We start from the raw sequence: 20,752 nt of genomic DNA, 5'->3' as shown, positions 1-20,752 counted from the left end.
TACTCCCAATTCTTCTCTGCTATTTTATTTATAGATATTTTCTAATATTCTGTAGCATAGTGGTTCTCAACTTTCCTAGTGCTATGACTCTTTAATACAGATCTTCATATTGTGTTGACCCCAACCATACACTTATTCTCGTTGCTACTTCATAATTGTAATTTTGCTACTGTAATAAGTCATAGTGTAAATATCTGTGTTTTCCAATAGTCTTATGTGACCCTAGTGAAAGGACAATTTGGCCCCCAAATTCAATCATGCTTTGAAAAATATGTGACTTCTGGAAACATTTTTTTGCTACAACTACCATAGTCCTCTCTGGGTTTTCTTTCTTTTTTAGTGTTCTTTGCTGCCTAGGGTAAAACAGGTCTGTGCTAGTGCAGAGGCATCATGGCACCACCAGTGAACCCGGTTTGATCACATGGAGGAGTCAAGCGGAGTTGACCTGGCAGTGTTTGCTACGATGGAGAAGCCTAGTCCAGCACCAGCTTCCCATTTCCTTTTGAACTAGATGAGGTGGTACAGGCTGTGTCACTTCCTATCCACTAACATCACTGTAGCCCTTGTATGAGGTGTGGCTGTGCTGTGTGGATAGCACATATCTTACTTGGTTACCATGGTGATCTTTAGGTAGGGGAACCTCATTAACTTCATGCCCCAGAGGACACCAAGGCCCAGAGACTCGAAGTCTCTGGTTGGTGCTACGCAGCTCCTAAATACAAAGATGGATTTGAAATCAGGTGGTATACTGCATACCTCTATACTCCACTCTTCTTAGAGGAGATATGTACATGTGTTCAACACTTGGTGCATTTCTCAGTGCTATCTGAACATCTGATTATGTTTTTGTTTCTTTCAAGGTTTTGTAGGATTTGAGTATGTATGTATCCACGTGTTCAAATGTATGGGAGCACAACCTTTGTGTAGGCATATAGAGGCCAGAGGTAGTTTTGGGGGCCTCTCCTGGATTGTTGTCCATCTGATATATTAAGACAGCATCTCTCCCTTGACTCTTTGCCAATCGGATGACTCTAGTTATCAGCTTGTCCTAAGTGTCCTTTGTCTCTGCCTTCTGAGCCCTGGGATGGCAAGTGACCTGTCACACATTCTAGGCCTTTACGTGGGTGTTAGGGATCTGATCTCCTCTCTGTACTTACACAGCAAGCAATTTATGGGGCCACATCTCCAGCCCCAAACAGAATCTACTTTGCAACACCCATTCCTTATACTTCATTGTCATTTTCTATTTACATTTTAAAAATCTATTTTTGTAAATTGGTTAAAAACAAAACAATACTTGGATTTTCTTTTCGATGTGGAAATGATGTTTTTAAAAAGATGAAATCTCAAGTTTCTTCTTCTACTAACTTCCACTGCTGAGAAAAATAGACTTGCTTTAGAAAGTCCTAACTCAGTAATAGCCCAGTTCTATTTGGCTTTGTTTGAGAGTAAAATGTTCATATGCATAATTTTCCGAAATGTCTGACATTACCTTTTTTTGTTTTTTTTTTTCTTTTGGTTTTTCGAGACAGGGTTTCTCTGTGTAGCCTTGGCCATCCTGGACTCACTTTGTAGACCAGGCTGGCCTCGAACTCATATCTATCCACCTGCCTCTGCCTCCCGAGTGCTGGGATTAAAGGCGTGCACCACCACGCCCGGCTCAACATTACCTTTTATTATTAGGCAACTTACCTCTATAAACACTTTAGTGTTTCCATTTCCTTATTAGCCATCATAATTTTTCTTTACAATTATTTCTGAGATATACCTGGATATATCCTAATTTCATTTAAGTGATATGTTGGGAATGACACAGCTGTATTTGGATTTGGTTTGTTTGGTTGGTTTTACAAATTTATTTAATTTTAACTGTGTATGTATACACGTGAAGGTATATGCAGCTGTTTTAATTGAAATAGAACAGAATTACATCACTTTTCCCCTCTCAGGTACCCTGCCTCCAACCCCTCCCATGTGTCTCTCTTCAAGTTGATAGCCTCTTTTTCTTCCATTATTGTTGTTACATAGAGCTGTATTTCATACAGTACATCTACATAAAACCTAGGTAAAATTTTTTTACTAAAATATATAGAATCCACTGAGAATTATTGTTTTCTTGGCCCCAACACTTTTTTATCCTTATGAGATTAATTACTGTCTTTGAGGGGCTGCGGTGTTGAGTCTCTGGATAAGACTTGATTTTGAATTTGGGCTATAAATATACAGCTCTTCACACAGAAGAACTCAGCCCTCTTTTATAATATGTTATTAATCCTTTTAACATTTGAAGTACTGTGGCAAAAAACAAATTAGTCTGTATAATGCTCTGCTTTTAAAGATGCAGCTAAGCTTCACCTCAGGGATTTGTGGTGAGGGAGGGATGAATGCCTGAGTTTGGCACAGCTGCTGCAGCTCTCACATGGTGACAATTTGGGGCTGGCTTTCTCAGTGCACACCTCACTTGGGTATCCAAATGAGAAAAGAGACTAGGATGTTTTTGTTGATGTGTTGTTGCGCTTGAGCTTTGTGGGCAAAGTAAATATCACTCACACATTAATTAATGACTAGTATTTCAAGAAGCATCGTGATACTGAGCCATCTACTGCACCATCATTAGTGAGGGCGATCTTGGCTGATTCTTCCTTAAATTCCTCTAATACTCCACTTGCACATTGTCAGTAGCCTTCTGGGGTCTTGTTAACTTGAGGTGATGCTAGGATCTTAGGAGCAGTTGGATCATGGAATCATGTAGCTCCATGGCTACCATTAAGTATCTTGAGACCACGCCCTATAACAGAATATCTTACTAGCATTTATGCCTGTAATATCAATATTAACTTTGCTCACTACACAGCATTTTCTATCTAATCCTTGTAGAAGTATTTTGAAAATACAATGTGACCATTAATATTGGAAAAACTGAGCAAGCCTCTCATAATCACAACATAATATACTTTGGCCCTTTCCTCCTATTTGGGATGAGCTGATTTGAATTCTTGTTTATCGCTCATATATTGGTTACATGGCTTCATTTTTCCATAACCTTAAGTCAAACGCAAAATTCACCCCAGATTTTTCACCTATCTATTATTTAAAAGCTTCATGGTGGAAATTATGTCAGTAATCTCACACTTTCTTACTGTTTGACCAAAGACATGGCAATCATTTTATAAGCCTTGTTGGAAGGCCAGTCATCTTAACAATTAAAGCAAATGGCTTAACCTTGCCTTGACCTAGAAAGTACATACCAGTGAGGAAGAAACTAGTTTATAATCTTATAAAAGGGGATTCCCATCAATAGAACTCTACTGATTTAAAGGCATGATAAAAATGGTCAAGAACAAGTTCTGAACCAAGCATGTCTAGAGAATCCTTGAACAGGGAGTAAAATGAGACCATATATAGTCAAATCACAGAAAAATAAGCTGTTGTTCCTCAAGGGAAGGTAGGAGTTCACTGATAGCTTTCTTAACAGAAAGCACTTACTAAAGCCTATTTATGCTAGTTTTACATGAAGAATAGCCTGCAAATCCAACGTATAGCCAGCAATGCTCCTGGCATGAGTAGTTGCTAAGAATCAAGCTAACACTCTCTGGCCTCTGGCGTTGCTCACTGCGGGCTCCCTGTGTTAACTTTCACTACATTTTTCTAAGATTCATCAAGACTTTCGCCCCCAACTGCCTTTTATGTTTCTTTGTTGTTTGTTGTTTGTTTTGCTTTGCTTATTGAGTCACCTAACATCCCAGGCTTAGAGTTGGGAAGCAATTTACTCTCTTTCTATACCACCCTGTTTTTCTTGTGTCTGTGCTCTGCAGTCATCTGCGTGGCTGGCAAGTGTGCTGATACTATTTCCCAGAACACAGAGTCTAAGGCCAAAGACTTTCAATGATTGTCAGAAGATAAGTGAGCCACCTGTAAGTTCACAGCTCAGGGCTTGCTGCCAAAGGCATGAAAGAACTCTGAACTTGACCAAAGCTGTAGGCACTCTGGTCATTGTTTTGGCCCAGCTGTCCTCAAAAATCCTCTTGCATTTCAATTTGATGGACAACCCAAAATTAATGAGAGGAGCGGATTGCTGCCATTTAAAAGAGTAGGCTTCCTTCAAGCAGCCCTGTCAGAGGCAAATGTAAAGCAGTGGAGTACCAGGGAAGTGCCTTGGAAAGTTGTAAGACTCGTTCAGTATCTAAGCCATAGAAGTGTACTGGTCCTGCGTATCCTGTAGCTACTTTGCAAAGATACTGGTCTAACTCCACTGCATATATTTTTATGTAATTGTCACATGAGCCTTACAGAGTATGTTTATTATCTTTACCAACAGATGTGGGAAATACCAAGAGTTTAAGAAACATGATAAAATATGTTTATCTAAAATTTTTGTTTTGTGCTAAGTCCACATGGATTCTAGAATTTTAAGTAGAATGTGTAGATACTCAGCATGAAGCTTTAGACCTTGAAATGGGAGGTTATATGCACACACACACACATACACACACACACACACACACACACACACACACACACACCCTTGTAGAGAAAGACTGTTCTATACAACAGGGACTTGTTTGGGAGGATATTAAAATTTTGGTACAAGAGTGTGCTGAAAGAGAATGAATGCTATTCTTATGTAAACAACAACAACAGCAACAACAACAACAAATTCCAGTAGCCATGAAGGGATTTCATGTGGTGTTCTATTTTGCTTTGCTCCCTTGGAACAGTGGAAGCTCTCCATTTGGGAACGCTAATGGCTGCCCACGGCTACTTCTTTCCCATCTCCGATCACGTCCTCACACTCAAGGATGATGGTACCTTCTACCGGTTTCAAGTAAGTAGAAACACAGATGTTCTTTCTTCGTAAATCAGAAAGGTTGCACTTTGGTCCTGTGTGTTTACAGAACTTTTGGGAACTACTACATTGTTTTCTTAGCTTCACGTGAAAACATCAGAAGCAATCATCAAGATGAGGAACTGTGGTGGCTGACTTGTGTAAAGATTGAAGTGATGATTTAATATAAGAAAAAATGTGAGGAAAAATCTGTAAAGGAAACAGGGCAGACTGCAGTGGTAAATTGCATCTAGAAAGCAGGAAGTTGAGAGATGTAACTAAACGTATACTTGCACCTGTGATCCATAACCAACGTTGGTCCTGGCAAACTCTCAAAATACTTACAAAGTATTGACAATTGGCAGGTCCACTGTCTATATGGATCAATCTCTTCTTGTTTTTAAGGGAGCATCTTTACTATTGCAGGATTACATTTTTATACAGCCCTAATTTTTAGGAAAGCTTTCCACATAAAAGTAAAATTTAAGACTAACAAAAGTTAAGACTTACAAAAATTAAAAAGTCCATCATTATAATCAATATGATAAATAAAAACTCCAGTGTACAAAACAAAACAGAATATGGCTGGCGTTCTCTTGAAAACTTATCTAATTTAAACATTTTCCATAAAACAAAAGGGTTCAGCCATGACCCTAGGTTAATGATAATGTATTGAATTAGCCATTATTGAAAATCTTTTTCTCTATTCTTGACCTTTCCAGAAAGAAATTTGTGGGCAGATAGTTTTGAGTGTTCTAATCATGTTTGTAAGTCGTGACTAAAGTTGCAATGCACCACTGCACATCCAGAGAAAAGAAGGGAATTTTACAGAGTTTTAGGGCAAAGTGAGGGAATGAAAGCAAGTGGCATATTTGTTACATACCTACACAATTTAGGCAGAGGCTATCAAGCTGAACATGCTGGTAAATATATATTATGCAAATCTATTAAAATTATGTTTTAATATTTATCATTAAATGTTACATTCTTAATAACACATCTACCTTTGTAGTAATACCTAGAGATGACAGATTAATTAATCCCATAACAAAGTAAAAGGAATCAAGAGCAAAGTCAGAGTGAGCTAAACTTCTGTCTGCAAAGTCTAGCAAGGTGTTGTCAATCAGTGTTTGAACAACTCAAATAGTAGAAAATACACAAGGATTCACAAAGGAGTTGTTTTTCCATTTTCATGCTTGTTCCAAGCAGCAGAAATATCTTGAGTTGAATTGAAATTGACCTCCTTTGAAGGAATTAATAACAAAACAAAACAACCAATGGGTCAAATTTCCAATGCCTCCCGTGAGTCATATAGATTCCAAACATCACCAAGAACATAAAGAAGATATAGGGCATGCATTTGACATAAACAGAACCGTAACCTAATTTCGTCAATGTGATGCAATGACTATTTAATATTCTGAGTACATTTAAAATTGTGATTTTTGGATTTATGCAGACTTTAAACTGTCTAGTCAGTCTCTCTTTGCTTGCTATAACTGAGATCTGAGGCCTGACGTGATTCCCTGGGCAGGGTTCACATCCCTTTCATGGCTTTAGTACATGTATTATGCAACTAAAGGCTAGTGAGTATCAGCTAGAAGGATTGGAGTGAGTTCCTTAGAAGCAAAGATGGCTAGCTCTGAAACAGAGCCACTCATGCATTATCATACCCTAAAGTCGATAGCCACAGAAATGGATAATAAAGAAAAAGCTACGGGGCTTTGTTATTCTCTTATCGTGTTTATTGTTATAAGTCAAAAAATTTTTTTACTGAGAAAAATCTTCCAATATTAGTGGAAAATGTTGGTTTTATAGCATTTTCCTGTATTATTCCAAGATAAAATTCTATATTTATAGTCATATGATTCTCACTGAATACATGATAAAAAATAAAGTGAAAATTTAAGAGTAGATATGAGAACTAAAAGTGTCTATCTAGCCGTATGTCTAGAATAATATAGTCTAAAGCTAATAAATATTCTTATAGATGAATGCACACATTCACACACACACACACACACACACACACACACACACATAAAAAATGAAGCAACCTCAAGTAATCAGTACTCCCTCTGAGAGGTTTCATGAAAGCAGAGCCCTGCGTGAAAGCCGACTTTAGCTACTCCTTCCCTATGGCTTTACTGGATTCCTAGTCCAATTTAATCTCTAGGAAATCAAATCTTCAAAGTTCCGTCTCCCACAGAGTTAAGTGTGATTGAAGAGGATGAGAGTGTTCCATACACATCTTCTCCTCCCTCTTAATATAGTGGTCCAATCTCTTTTTCTTCCAAACTCCCACTGCGATTTTGTTCATATGTGCACAGAACTACTATTAGTAGCCCTCTTTATTGTGCTGAAGTAATTTCAAAGAAGTAGAGGGTAGGTCAAAATCCTCTGGTGGTCTCAGACATTGGGAAAAAAGCCCTCTCTTAAGGATTGAATCAGTTCCCCCACAGCACCCCTTTCTACGTCTTTGCAAGTCAATCTGCCTGAAAGTAAAATTATCAGGCAATCAGAAACTGCCCAAAATATACCTACTGCAATAAACAACCAGTATAATTAGTTAATGCATATAATCAACCTGCTACACATGCATCTACAGCCTGTGTTCCTCTGAGTTGCTGTCTCATCCCCATTTTGGAGAATAGAGTTGCTTATGCAGATCTGTGGTCACCATGAGTCTTTGTGCTAGGTCTGAAAAATCCTAAAAAACATACAGTTTTAATTATGTTAATAAGGTTTTTATTGAAGATCATACTTTCTTTTTTATTTCAGCCAGTGTACTTCCAGAACTTTACAGAGTGAGAATTCTGCCTATTGTTAATCGCATCAAAGATATTATTAGCTTAGAAAATGATCTCTGGGTCATACCATTTAACTTTCCTTATGAAATAATGCTTTTTATAAGGAAAAGTCAAAGGTCACTGTCATCTAGTTGGATCATGTTGAAAGCTACATTACATAATTAACAGATCCCACCAAATAATTTGCAAATCTCAGGGAACGATTCTGTCACATAAACTTTTGAATCTATGAAAAGCAGCAGTGTTGAGATGTGATACACAGGAAGAAGTCGCCATATTTAAACACAGTTCATTCCAAAGCTTGCTGAACATAATATTCTGCTGTCGGCTCTCTCTGAGGCTGAAATTGAAGTTTCTGTTTGGAGAATGCAAACAGAATATCCATTAACCTGATGTCTGTTGGTGGGAGATGGTGGGAAATGATCACCATTTTATAACCCTGCTGGTACTCAGCAAACCTGAAGGCTGAAATTTGCTCAATACATGTAGATGAGAGCGTTATTATGTCTCACTGGGAGCTTTCACTGCATTTAAAATGTATGTTATCAGGATAATAGTCTACATAGCCACTGAAGAGAAACACAGACTGTAAACCAGAGAAGGTCTACTAAATATTTGTGTCTAACCAAGACTTCCCTTTTTTCCTCCTACAGACACCCTATTTTTGGCCATCAAATTGTTGGGAGCCAGAAAATACAGACTATGGTCAGTGCTTTGTCTTTTCCTTAATTTCTCTTACATGTTTGCATAATAAGCGCATGAGTTCTGTTGCTCTTATTAATGAGGAAACCACAGTTCTAAGTATAGATTGATTCTGATAACACTCAGTTTATGTATAAATTCACCTGGCTACTCACCAGAATGGATGGCAGTTCCCTCTACAGTAGAATGTTCTCTTTGTCTATTAAAGAGAAGCTCTACTGATATTAGGGTGCCATAAACAAGTCTCAAATGGCTACTGTTGGTTGTTCATAGCATCCTATGTAGCTAGAAGGAAGGACAAATAGGTCCCAGAGTCCTGGTTCTCCTTCAGCTTTCCCAGGAATCTGTAGAGTTTTGAAAAAAATTTCTGACTCCCCAAACCTGTCCTTTGCTCCTAGTTAGCTAGTAGTCATTGTAGCAATAAGAGTGTATTGAGTTACCCCAGAGTGGTCAGGAGCTATAGAAGTTATCCAAACATACAAACAGGAAAAAAAATACTTTACAGCAGATTAACATAGAAGCTAGAGCATTCAAATGCGCATTCTTCATCTCTGTTCACAGTCTTCAACAATGAAACCCTTATAGCAAGTTAAGAAACAACTGCTGATGTGTCCATCAGAGTTGGAGCTTTCTGACAAATGTGAGACCATGTGTAGGGGCCGACCTACAGGGCATATGCCATTTCAGTAGAGGCAATGCCTCCCAGAGAAAGATCTGACTCCAATGGCTATTATGACAAAAGATCAAATGCATGCTTTGGTGGGGGGATGCAGGACACACTTTTGAGTCTCTAGCAGCTACTTATCAAATGTGGACAGTGATCTTGACCTTGTGAAGTGGTTGAAATAGTTCATACTAACACACAGAAGGAGACTTGGCATCGTTCCTGTTTTGGTCTCACTAAACATGAACTACAGTGTCTTTTCCTCCTCCTCATTGTTGCCCACCAACACCCAATGTCTCTACTCCCTGTTGTAGAGAGAATTTGTATTCTTGGTGTTTCTCTTTTCTGATCTTTGTCTTTTTCATATGGTCATTAGAGTGATCACGATGGTAGTACACGTCTGTTGACATGTAAGTAGATTGATGTCTCCATGGTGTGCGTGAGGAAAAGCCATGGCCTCCATAGTGAATCCTTTACAGAACATGCTTCATTCATAGTGGTCACTCATCATGTCTAATATCATTCAGCTTTACACTGACTCTTCCTGGCATCCACGTTAAAGGGAAGCATATTCTGAACTGTTTCCCAATGCTCAGACAGCCTATTTGTAAACTAACAGTAAGCAGATTGTTAAATTATCCCACTAGTTTTTCCCTGATGATGTATATCCTAGTTTGTTTTGTAGCTAGATTACTTGGATCTCCGTAAGAACGTTCAGCTATCCATATATTCTGAGGTGCAAATAAATTACACCACCAATTTCAATTATTCGGTCTTTTATTTTCTACTGATATTTGCTTAAAATATACTGTTTTAAAACCCCTTATTTAAAAGAATATTCATGACATGGCATATTTGGGCTGTGGGGTCTAAAGTATTGTATTCTTTAAGCTAAAGCTGTATTCTTTAAGACAACTTTGGGGCATGGAAGCACAAAAAAATGTTTGTGCTGTTTTATTTTAACTTTATTGTTTGAGATAGAAGCTATTGCATTATTTTGTGTTAACTTTATTACTTGAGATAAAGTCTCTCTAAGTAGCCCAAGTTGACCTTAGATTTACAATCCACCTGCCTCATCCCTGAATGCTGAGATTAAAAAGCAGACATTGCTATGTGCAACTGTAAGGAACGTCTAAAAGTTTCTCTCACTTTCTTGCCATCTTAGCCTCCTTTTCCATCTTCAACTTTACTTAGTCTCTATGTAGAACACGAACCTCTGTAGATCAGTCCATATGGAAAAACATGCTTTCACAGTTATCTTGGTACTACATTGCATTTAACAACTAAAATAAGCCAATATGGACCACGTCTATATGAACTCCATTCTTAGAAAATGAAGGTGGGTGGTAATTTGCATATTGTTTGTGGAAATACAAAATTATTTACAAACTAAACCCATTGCAGCAGAATTGAGAATGTGTTTCTATGGATACATTTGCATCATTCAGAGAGTCCTGGGCTGGCAGTGAGGGCTGGAGGCCAATGCATGAGGAAGCATAGGACAACTTTGGTGAGAAATGGATGGTGCCAGGAGTGGCAAACAGAAACGTTTTTTTTTTTTTTTTTTTCTGGCATCTTTGGTTATATGTATTGCACATGAAGAGTACAGGGAAAAAAATTTCAATGGTTGAATATTCGAAGTCCAGATAGGGTTTTTTTTTTTTCATTCTACTTAGACAAGATATTCAAGCTTGCATATTCAAGCTTCATATTCAATATGGAACCTAATTTATTGTATGTAGGTTAGTCTCAAATTGGAGATCCACCTGTGACAGGCTTCCGATTTTTAGGATTCTAAGCATATATCACCATATCCAGCTAACTACAATTTTAATCCTAAGAAATAGAACTTTTCCATAAGGATAAGAGTTCCTAATTGACTCAATTAATTTAGCCCATTCAAATTCTAGCCTAGCTTTAAATACATACATACATACATACATACATACATACATACATACATACATAAATACATACATACATACATACATACATACATATATATTTCATTGTGGACTTTTAAATAATATTTTCCTATTTTAAATAGTATATTCAAATATTGTTGACCTTGATTACTGAGAACATTGTTGTCTCTGACAATGTTAATGAAGCTGATGATACATTTGGTTATTGGGCCATCTTAGAAAACACACATGACCATCTGGATGAGCCTGGCACCAAAGCCTGACTTGAAGAACCTAGACATAGCTAAAAGAAAAAAGTGAATACTTAATATGGGGGAGCTGTGATGTATAGAGGAGAGAGCTTTCTGGTGTGCTTCTGAAAATAACACATGACACTGGCAAAAAGAAATATCAAATTCTCATATAACACCCATCTACCAACCAAAAGTCTTTCAAATCTTACGTTAGTTACCTGAGAAGACAATGATGTGTGTCTCAGTACATATGCAGTAAGTGCTGTCATTGCTTTAGGAGGCTTTCGGAACTACACAGAGAGATTATGTTTGGGAACACTAAGGAACTATACAAGACCAACTTCTACTTACCAAAACCATGCGAAAGCAACATAAGATGTAAGGCAGAGCTAACTCATTTTCCTTACAAAGTAATAAGGAGCCAGCCAAAACAAAGCATTCTTACTGGCACATCAAGTAACAATACCTTGCATTAAGTAATAGTTTTTTCTTAATGAACAGATTCAAAAGTGGTATGTTACCTTTGCTAGAAAGCTTACTGTGTTCACACATTTGTGTTTAAGAGAGGGATGACTGGAAATTTACGGACTAATTTAAAAGAATCTCAAAGAAGGCAGATAAAGGAAAGTTAATTGATAGTCTATAAGATTTCAAAACTGTTGATCAAATCTTGAATAGCTGACAACAATGCCTGAGATACACTAATGTATTAATAATTATATTGTCTAAAGCATTGAGATAGTGAGGGCTCAAGATGCTTGGGAAAGGGAAAAATCTATTTTTAAAAATTAGAAATTATTTATTCGTAATTATATTGTATATCGTATTATATTGTAATGTTTTCAAGTAGCTCTATCCAATTACCAAAAATAATAGGTTTTAAATGAGACATTAACTAATATTTATTATATAACAATTATTGTTTTTTAAATGCTTTGAGCATTCACCATTCTACTTTACAGTCCTCTTTCTAATCCATGGTCATTTGCTTTTAATATCCATCAATGCTGTGTGTACTTAGAAAGCCATGTGTTAGTGGTTCCTACAGCTATATTCTAGTGAGCAGATTTTTAAAAATTAATAGACTTCAGTCACTACTGATCCAATGGATTTTAAAAGGATAATAGCAGAGTATTATCCTTTTAAGTATAAAGACAGATAGATTAAAAGTAAAGTAATGGGTAAATATATGTCATGGCACAGTAACTGAAATAAGTCTACAGTAGATATCTGAATCACTATTCTGTTGGGATGAAGGGACACCAGGATCAGGGCAACTTTTATAAAAGAAGATATTTAATTGGTAACTTCCTTACCATTTCAGAGTTAGTCCATTATTATCATGGTGGGTAGTATGGCAGCACTCATGGTGCTAGATCAGTAGCTCAGGGTTATATCCTGATTCACAGGCCAAGAGAGAGAACTGGGCCTGGCGTGTAGTTTTGAATCTTCAAAGCCTACCCCCAGTGGCACATGTTCTCCAACAAGGCCACACCTCCCAATCCTTCTCAAATCATGCCACTCCATGACGACTAAGCATTCAAGTAGTTGAGCCTATAGGGGCCATTTTAAATCAAACCACTGCAGTTGACAAATTAATTTCAGGAAAAGTGGAAGAACAGTTAAAGCATAAAAGATTTTTTTTTGTAGGGCATAAGACTGTTCTTTGTGAGATTAGAATGAGAGATAAATGTGATTGTACGTTTGTGAAAATTTACAAAATATTCAACCCAAAGGATGAACCATTGTCCCAACTAAAGATTTACACATTGTTAATTAATGTATATTCAGTAGCTCTAACTTAACCGATGCACCATACTAATGTAAGATGTGAATTTCCCAGGCAGATGGTAATGGCATTACATAATATGAAGCTGCGACTTCCACTCAACTCTCCATAAACCTTAGAGAGTTCTAAAAGTGATTTTCTGGAATTAGAATATGTCTAAGTATAGGGCTTTGTTTGTCCTATTTGGTGCTCTCATGTTTCTTGGTTCTACAGCTGGCTGGGCTAGTTTCTAGAGTGACCATAAGAAGACATCACAAACCTGAGTGGCTTCAGTAACAGAAACTTGTTCTCATAAATAAGTGACGGGCATCCTCCACAGAGGAATTAAAAACACAAGTTTGGATTCTTCTGAATCTGGTTTTCAGAGGACTGTCTCTTTGGACAGGTGCATCTCTGCCACATTTTCCTACAAAGGCACCAATCTTCTTGGATTAGGACCCCACCCTTAGCAGCCTATGCAACCTTTGTTGTTTCTTTAGTGGCCTTGCCTCCCAGGAAAGTCAAAGTTTGAGATTAATGGTCAGTAAAGACTCAGTACATGGATTTGGGAAGGGGGCTCCAGTGCAGCTAAGACAATCTATCATTGGTTTTAAAAATGTTTATTCTTTGCTTAAAAGTAATTTTCTGTTTGTTTTTCTATTCTCTTTATGTCACTGAATATTATTTAGATTTTTTTTACTTTGTTTCAGCTTTGTGGAAGTGTCATTTATTATTTTAAAGCTCACTGATTCATCATTCCTGTCTAGTCTACTGATAAATCCATAAAATATTTTATTAGCTTTTTTACTTAGTAGATTTTTTTGATCATTGCATCTATGTTACTCTTGTTTCTCACTCTACCCACTCTAACTCTTCCTGTGTCTCATTCCTGAATGTACGGTCTATTATTATTATCATTGTTATTGTTATTGTTATTGTTATTATTATTATTATACATAGACACACAAATTGATTTATTGTTTGATTGCTTGATTGAGTTATGCTGAGGGCAAAGTGCAATTTCTCCCATCCCCATTGGCATATCAACTGGTATCATTATGCTAGCTTCACATTTCTTGATTTTTTTCCTAGAATTTTAATCCCTCTGCTTGCATTTCTCACCTGTTCTTGCATACTACTTGCTTTTTCTATGAAAATGTGTGTGTTTTAATTGTAGTTGTCTTTAGTTTTATGTCTTAAGGGTATCACCTCTTGTGTGTTTGAATAACATCCACATACAGTCTTTGTTCAACGGGATTTGTCCTTCACACGCCTTGAGATTTTCTACTGAAAACAGAACACGCTGTACTAACTAGCAGAAGGGGCGAATCTGCTCATCGTTAGTGTGAAAGATTCTGCTTTGGGACTCGGAAGTTATTCTTCCTCTTTCTGTAACTCCAGGTTTCTTAGACTAGACCCTCCTTCCTTGTTTTACTTCTCTCCCTCTACTTCCTTGAGGTTCTTTCTTCTTATACAAGGTCTGACATGTGCCCTTCTTTCACTCACACTCCCCTGCTGTTATGTAGGGGACCTATTAGTACCTGGTAAGGTGCAGGCGTTAAGCTGCACATGCAAGCTTACAGCAAGGACTCAAACTTACACTGATGCTGGAAAATGACCATCTCAACTGTAGGTTTGGGCTTTTTGACTTTATTTTAGATTTTACATATACTAAGAAGACCAGAGGAGGGGAGGGTATGGCATCCCCTCTATATACCTTAGGCATTTAACTCAGACCTTGTTAAAGAACTCACAGGGGTTATTTTTAGAATGCTTGATTTCCCCTCCCTTTGTTAGCAGTGTGAGGGAATTTTTCTTCCATCCTCTCCATAGAACATCGTAGAATCCCTGTGATTAAAATTGAGAACAAAATTGCAGCCCTCTTAAGACTTCTCCCCGACCCCAAAGAAGATGGGAGAATCTCTCACTTGTCCACAAAAGACATTCAGGCGATTAGAGTTGCAGCTGGAATATTCCTGTCTCTGAATTAGCATCCCCAGGCTGCTATTTTAAGTCACAATTCTCTGGACAGTCCTGTCTGTCCCTCCAGAAGCAGTGCTGATGATCTGTCGTCTCCTGACACCAATCTCTGAGTGAGATAAAAGTTGGTTTGACCTTTGTTCATTCTTTTATACTGTGAGGGTAGATGGGAGTGATGACTTCCAAGCTCCCCACTTGATGCTCCATTACAGAAAACAAAACAAAATACAAACAAAAACAACAATAACAACAACAACAACAACAAATCCAAAGCATGCCTACCATTTTATGCTTTTTTTCCTTTTTTTTTTTTTTTTAACGTTTCTATCTATCTTTTTATTTACTCATGTGGTTGTTTCCTAACATTTGAGAACAGAGGAATTTGGCCATTTCTTTTCTCTGCATTTTCCTTTTCTGCGGATGTTAGAGACGGTCTGAGATTCAACCATTACCTCCAAGAAGACTGCCCTTGCTACTAACACCATGTGGACAAGTGCATCTTTTGGGAAAAATGCAAACAAAACATTTTCCAAGGGACAATGTTGAAGAGGGAAAATAAAGCTTTACTCACTGACCACAGTGATTAACTGGCTCTCAGCTCTTGAAGTTCAGGGGACACAGCTATCACAGCCACCTGTGGTGGCTTATCAAAGAGGACACGTACCTGAGCCTTTCTGAAACTAAGTAGAGATCTTCTGGGGATTTCCTTCGGGTCCTTCCTTCCAAGCTCTTCTGTTGCCATGTGTGGTGCTTGACAAATTTCCTGAGCTTAGCAGTTAATTCAGGTCATGGAACCCTAGTTTACAAGTCTAAGACATGCCTCGGTGAGCAACAGGTCCATAACCAACGCTGATTAGAATCTGGCCCAAAGGCTAAGGTAGCCAATAAGGAAGACACGAAATGCACACAGTGGGGCCACACCTTCACATCTCATTCCAGTCATCATCAGACATCATGGCTCAAAGGTAGAGTCAGGGTTTGCAATGAAAGTGAGGTGGCATTCAAGTAACCTAGGCAACTTAAAAAAAAAAAAAACTCTCTGATTTGAAGACACTTTGATCACCTACTATAGTAGGGGGATCTTCTAATTTTTGGAAGGAGTGGGCTGTTATATGTCTGTCTTTATATGAAATAAAAATTTTAATTATTGCATTCTTTTGCTTTTGCTTGTTATAAAAGGTAATTTTAGCATTACAATTCATTTTATAAAATAAATATTTATCATGCACTAATAAATTATGTTCAAGTATGAAAAATATAATAAGCTCCTCCTTAAGAAAAGTGTGGCATATTCTTATAATATAATAGTAAAAGTTTACTCACTGTCAAGACTATTAAAAGGAACTAAAATATTTATTCTATGTGAAGAATGTAAATTATGTTTGCAAATTCTTCCTTTGACATTTCACAGAACTTCTTGGTGAAAAATACAGTTGCAAAATAGTCTGTCTAGGTTCTAGGGTTTTATTTTCCAAATATTTAAGTACTTGGTCACTGTCTTATTTGAATAGCTACATATAAGGACATGTGAAGGAGAGATAAACCTGTTTTCATTACGATCCCAAGTGTGGGATTGGAATGGTCTTGTGAGAGAACAGGTGATGTTTATCCACTAGAAGACCGACCACCTCGTGCGGGAGCTTGATTGTTGCCAGCTGAAAAGATCCCGTGAACAGACTCTGGGAGGAGATATATAAATGAGCCCAAAACTGGAGGCGGGGCTTCTTGGAGATTAGGGATAGTTTTGGCTGTTCCTCGCTCTACTTTGAGACGCTCCTAGAGAGAAGCACTCAAGGGAAGGCTTCGGGGCTCCAGCTCCTGTTGAGGTTCCGGGTTCTGCTTACTGCAGGTTCCAGCAGAAGAAATTCTGCTGATTATACCAGGAGAATCGTTCCTCGGAACTGATGTCCTTACAGTTTTGTTATTGCGTTCGGTAATCCTCTTCTCCAATTGTTTTGGTTAGTCAGATTATAAGTGATGTACGCTCGGTTAATAAGTTGTAATAAAATATATTGGTTAAGAAAATTGAGCCTACAGATATGTATACGTTAGACTATTACGGAAGCACATAAATGGATTGCCCATAGGCCTTTCCACATTACACAAGTAGTTATCCAAATGGAAAGTGCACTGTTCTCAAGTGTGATATCAATAAAATAAACATTTAAATCCCATCAGTGTTTGGAGTGTACTCTCAGTCCATAATCTGCTCTCTAGAGGTGCATTTAGTTGTAATGAAAGCTTAGGAGCATCTAACTGTTTGTTGTTCTGTATAAGAAACCAGGTCCCTGACTTACACATGATAGTACCTGATGACCTGTCTTATTGGGCTCCTTCCTTACTTTGCTGATGATTGTGTCTTTTTATTTCAAATTATCTGTAAAGCTATGAAAAGAGAAAGAAATACATTTTTGTTTTATAGAAATATACATTTAGTTCTTAAATATCTAACTAGTATCTATGTTACTTTTTTCTTTTTATCATTATTTATTTATTTATTAAGTAAGAAAATAGAAGTAATTTTTAACTATAAATTCTTGGTGTTTTTTCAAGCCAATTGAGCTTGGGAGTATAACTTAGGCTACTAGTAAACACTATAAATAAACTCTTCAAGATATACATTAAAGTTTGAAGTCCGATATCTATTTGTACTTATGGAGATAAATTAACTTAATTTTCTATTTCTCATAATTTTCCATAATGTCTGATTTTTAATGGCTACTTCTGATTATCTAACTACATTTTAACTAATAGCATAGCAAGTGCTTGAATCATTTAGTAACTTTCACTGGACATTTAAAAATATTATCTAATTTTATCTTTCACAGAAAACCTTTAAAATGTTACTAGCCATGCTCTACAGATGACAAACAACTATGAGTCAGACGTGTTGAACTATCCATTGATATTAATCAAAGAACAGGCTCGGGCTTCTAACCCAGGGTTTCTGCTTACGTCACTCCATCAGACAAGCTTTTTACTCATGTTTCACTGGGCCACATTGTTTCTCAGCTAGGTTGCACACCCATGTAGAGTGGACAAGAAATTTAGGGAGATGGAACTTTGGAGGACTTGATAGAAAAAGAAACAAGGCGACGATTTACTCGAACTAATATTCAAATATTTGTCAACAAAGTGAAAAACAGAAAAGAAGAGGGAAAGAAAGAATAAGGAAGTGGATGATGGATTTTAAGGGGGTGGTTAATTCCTAAAAGATGGCATTAAGCGCCATATGGCAGAATGCCAAGCATTCAGTAAACAAGGTTGAGGCCAACAGAGAGAGCGACATAGCACATGCATGGCACACATGTTAGCTTCTTGCCCAGGATAAGGGAGGAATAAGCAAAGAGATTCCTAACAGGCAGTCTGCTCAGATACTTTTCTAACCATAACTTGGCTTAGAACTGAGTTTCATGCTCTTCTAATTATGACATGTTTATGTCAACACAAGTACTATAGTTCATGGCCTTCCCATTAAGGTTTAGATAGAAGAGGAAATGACCATAACAATAAGATGGCAGTGTACAGAAACATACACTAAGAGAAAAGATGAATCTGCTTCACAGTGGGGAATATAGGGACTCACAGTCGAACTGTAACATGTCCTTGTCCCTCTATGAACTAACTAGAAGTTACAGTTCAGCAATGCAATTTATACATAGATGCCTCTCAATTAATGTATAGCAAACTTAATTGACATGAAATGAACATTGCTTTTCAATACAAAGCTACAAACATTGTTCTCTGAAAAACAAGCCAGAATGACACTTCTCAGCAGGCAAACAATATCCTCTGGGAAGATTGATGGAACCCCATTTGCAACTTCGTGGTATTGCTAAATCTTGTGAAGTAGAAGCCTCAGTTGGTTTTAATAGCCACCTAGTTTCACTTTGTGCATTCCAATCATAGTTTACTTGCCACTGTTTCATGTACACTGAGGGAGAAGATTGCAATGTGAGGACACTTTATAGTCCAGAGCAGTGACTTCTCTGTAGATCGTGCTTTAAAATGCATAGATTCCAGGTTTCTGTGGATTAACAAACTTTCCCAAGCCAAGTTCCTTGGGTGAGCCAAGTATACTACACTTTCTTAAGAATTATTGAGTCAAAATAGCAGGAACCCTTTTTGAGCATCAATACAATGGACATAATTCTGATTAATTCATAGCAAGGGTCCATGAGTTAATTAATGGCAAATGAAAATATTTTGATTTGGGTAGAGCTTTTACCTAACAACAACAACAACAAAAAAAAAAAAAAAAAAAAAAAGAAATGAAAGGGGGCACAGGAGACTTAGAAAATATCTATGTTCAAGCAAAATTTTCCTTTGTGTTACTATAGGCTCTTGTACAATAGCAAAAAACATAGTCAGCCTGTCACTCACTTGCTTCCACAAACTAGCAACTACAGGGAGCATTCTGATGTCTGTTAAAGCTTTACTGAAGGAAAATTATTGTTAATTGTGGCCATAGTAAAAACAAAGACCATTCTGATTTAAAAGGGAGACATTTGAACACCACATTTTTATTCAAGTGATTTGCCAGAAAAAGCGAGTCTTTAGTTAAATGGCCATAGTTAAAAGGCCACTCAAATGTCCACGTTCAACTTGTGCTTGAGCAAACCAAGAGTGGAGAAAAGGTGCTGTTTTGTGTCTGCGTTGTTTTGAATGAAAGGAAACTTATACTGGTTTCACACTAAGAAGGGGAAACAATATGAGGTCCCTGGTAAGATTTTGAATGAAAGGCTCCCCTGGCCTTCATAGGCTCATATATTTTAATGCTTGGTGCCCAGTTGGTGGAACTGTTTGCAAAGGATTAAAAGGGGTTGCCTGGCTGGAGGAGGTGTGTCACTGGGGGCATGTTCTGAAATGTCAAAAGTTTGTGTCATTGCCAAGGCCACTTTTTTCCTATCTGCCTTTGCTTGTGGACCAGAATTTGGTTCTCAGCTACTGTTCTAGTGCCATGCCTGCCTTTCTACTGCCATGCTCCCAATGCCTGTGACAGCGAGAGAACCTGTCTTCCTCTATCCATAAGAGTCAGAGCTACAAAACACCTGAGAAATCATTCCATTTGGCCATCTCCCTGAGGCAGCTGAGATTCAAAGAGCTGTAGGAAAGGCCACCTAGCCAAGGCCACACCTCTTATTGGCCACATTAAGAAGACATTGAAAAATAAGACACTTAGAAAGAAACCTAGATCTAACTCTACTTTGCAGGACATTCAATAAAGATTGTTCTAAAACTGACTAAATAATTACAACTTTTTCTTTAGGCTATTAAGTATCCCAGATATGCTGCTTCGTTGCATTTCTAGCATTTGTTGTTACTGAATGCTCTCTGTTGAGCTCCTGGCTCCTTTGACGGTCTAGCTTATGCTTTCTTGTTAAGTCTGTGGTGTCAAATTCTTGTCAAAGAGCTTTCTCTGAGCTGAGGAATATTTTTCTAAGGCACCCCAGTGCTCTGCTGCTCTCCACTTTCTTTGTGAAGCTTTGGATAGATCAGAGCTGTTATAATACAAGAAACTAGATAATACATTGTTCCCCAGGGTCCCTCTGTTGCTGTCCACGTCATGGTGCTGTACCTCCAGCTAAATTCCATAGGGGGTAAAGCAAGGGCAAGGCTGGCCAAAGCTTCCAAGGCATGCCTCTGATTTAGGTGTATTTTCCAGCCGAGAAAGAACAGTGTCTGTGCTTAGGTCACAAGGAGGACCTGGGGCTCCTCACTAGGTGTCATGCTCACTCCTCACATCAGACCTTATGGAATATGTACACTTTCTAAAATGGATTTTGCTGTTATTTAGTTTCTTTGGACAATTTGAAGAAATGAAAGATAATAAAAAATAGAGAGT

The 20,752-nt window shown here is 37.6% G+C and overlaps 1 protein-coding gene across 4 annotated transcripts in view; it reads left to right on the top strand.

The window, feature by feature from the left end:
• Rgs7 (regulator of G protein signaling 7) overlaps window positions 1-20,752 on the top strand; it is a 366,490-nt gene that overhangs the window by 288,834 nt on the left and 56,904 nt on the right. For all 4 annotated transcript variants that reach the window (XM_051147937.1, XM_051147939.1, XM_051147940.1 and 1 more), the window contains exons 5-6: window positions 4,719-4,825; window positions 8,289-8,340. In XM_051147937.1, the coding sequence (XP_051003894.1) occupies window positions 4,719-4,825; window positions 8,289-8,340 (159 nt within the window). The remainder of the gene's footprint in view (window positions 1-4,718; window positions 4,826-8,288; window positions 8,341-20,752) is intronic.

This window comes from Acomys russatus, chromosome 6, assembly GCF_903995435.1.
Source record: "Acomys russatus chromosome 6, mAcoRus1.1, whole genome shotgun sequence".
Classification (NCBI taxonomy): domain Eukaryota; kingdom Metazoa; phylum Chordata; class Mammalia; order Rodentia; family Muridae; genus Acomys; species Acomys russatus.
Note: the sequence above shows the minus strand (reverse complement) of the source record. Positions and strands in the feature narration are given on the sequence as shown.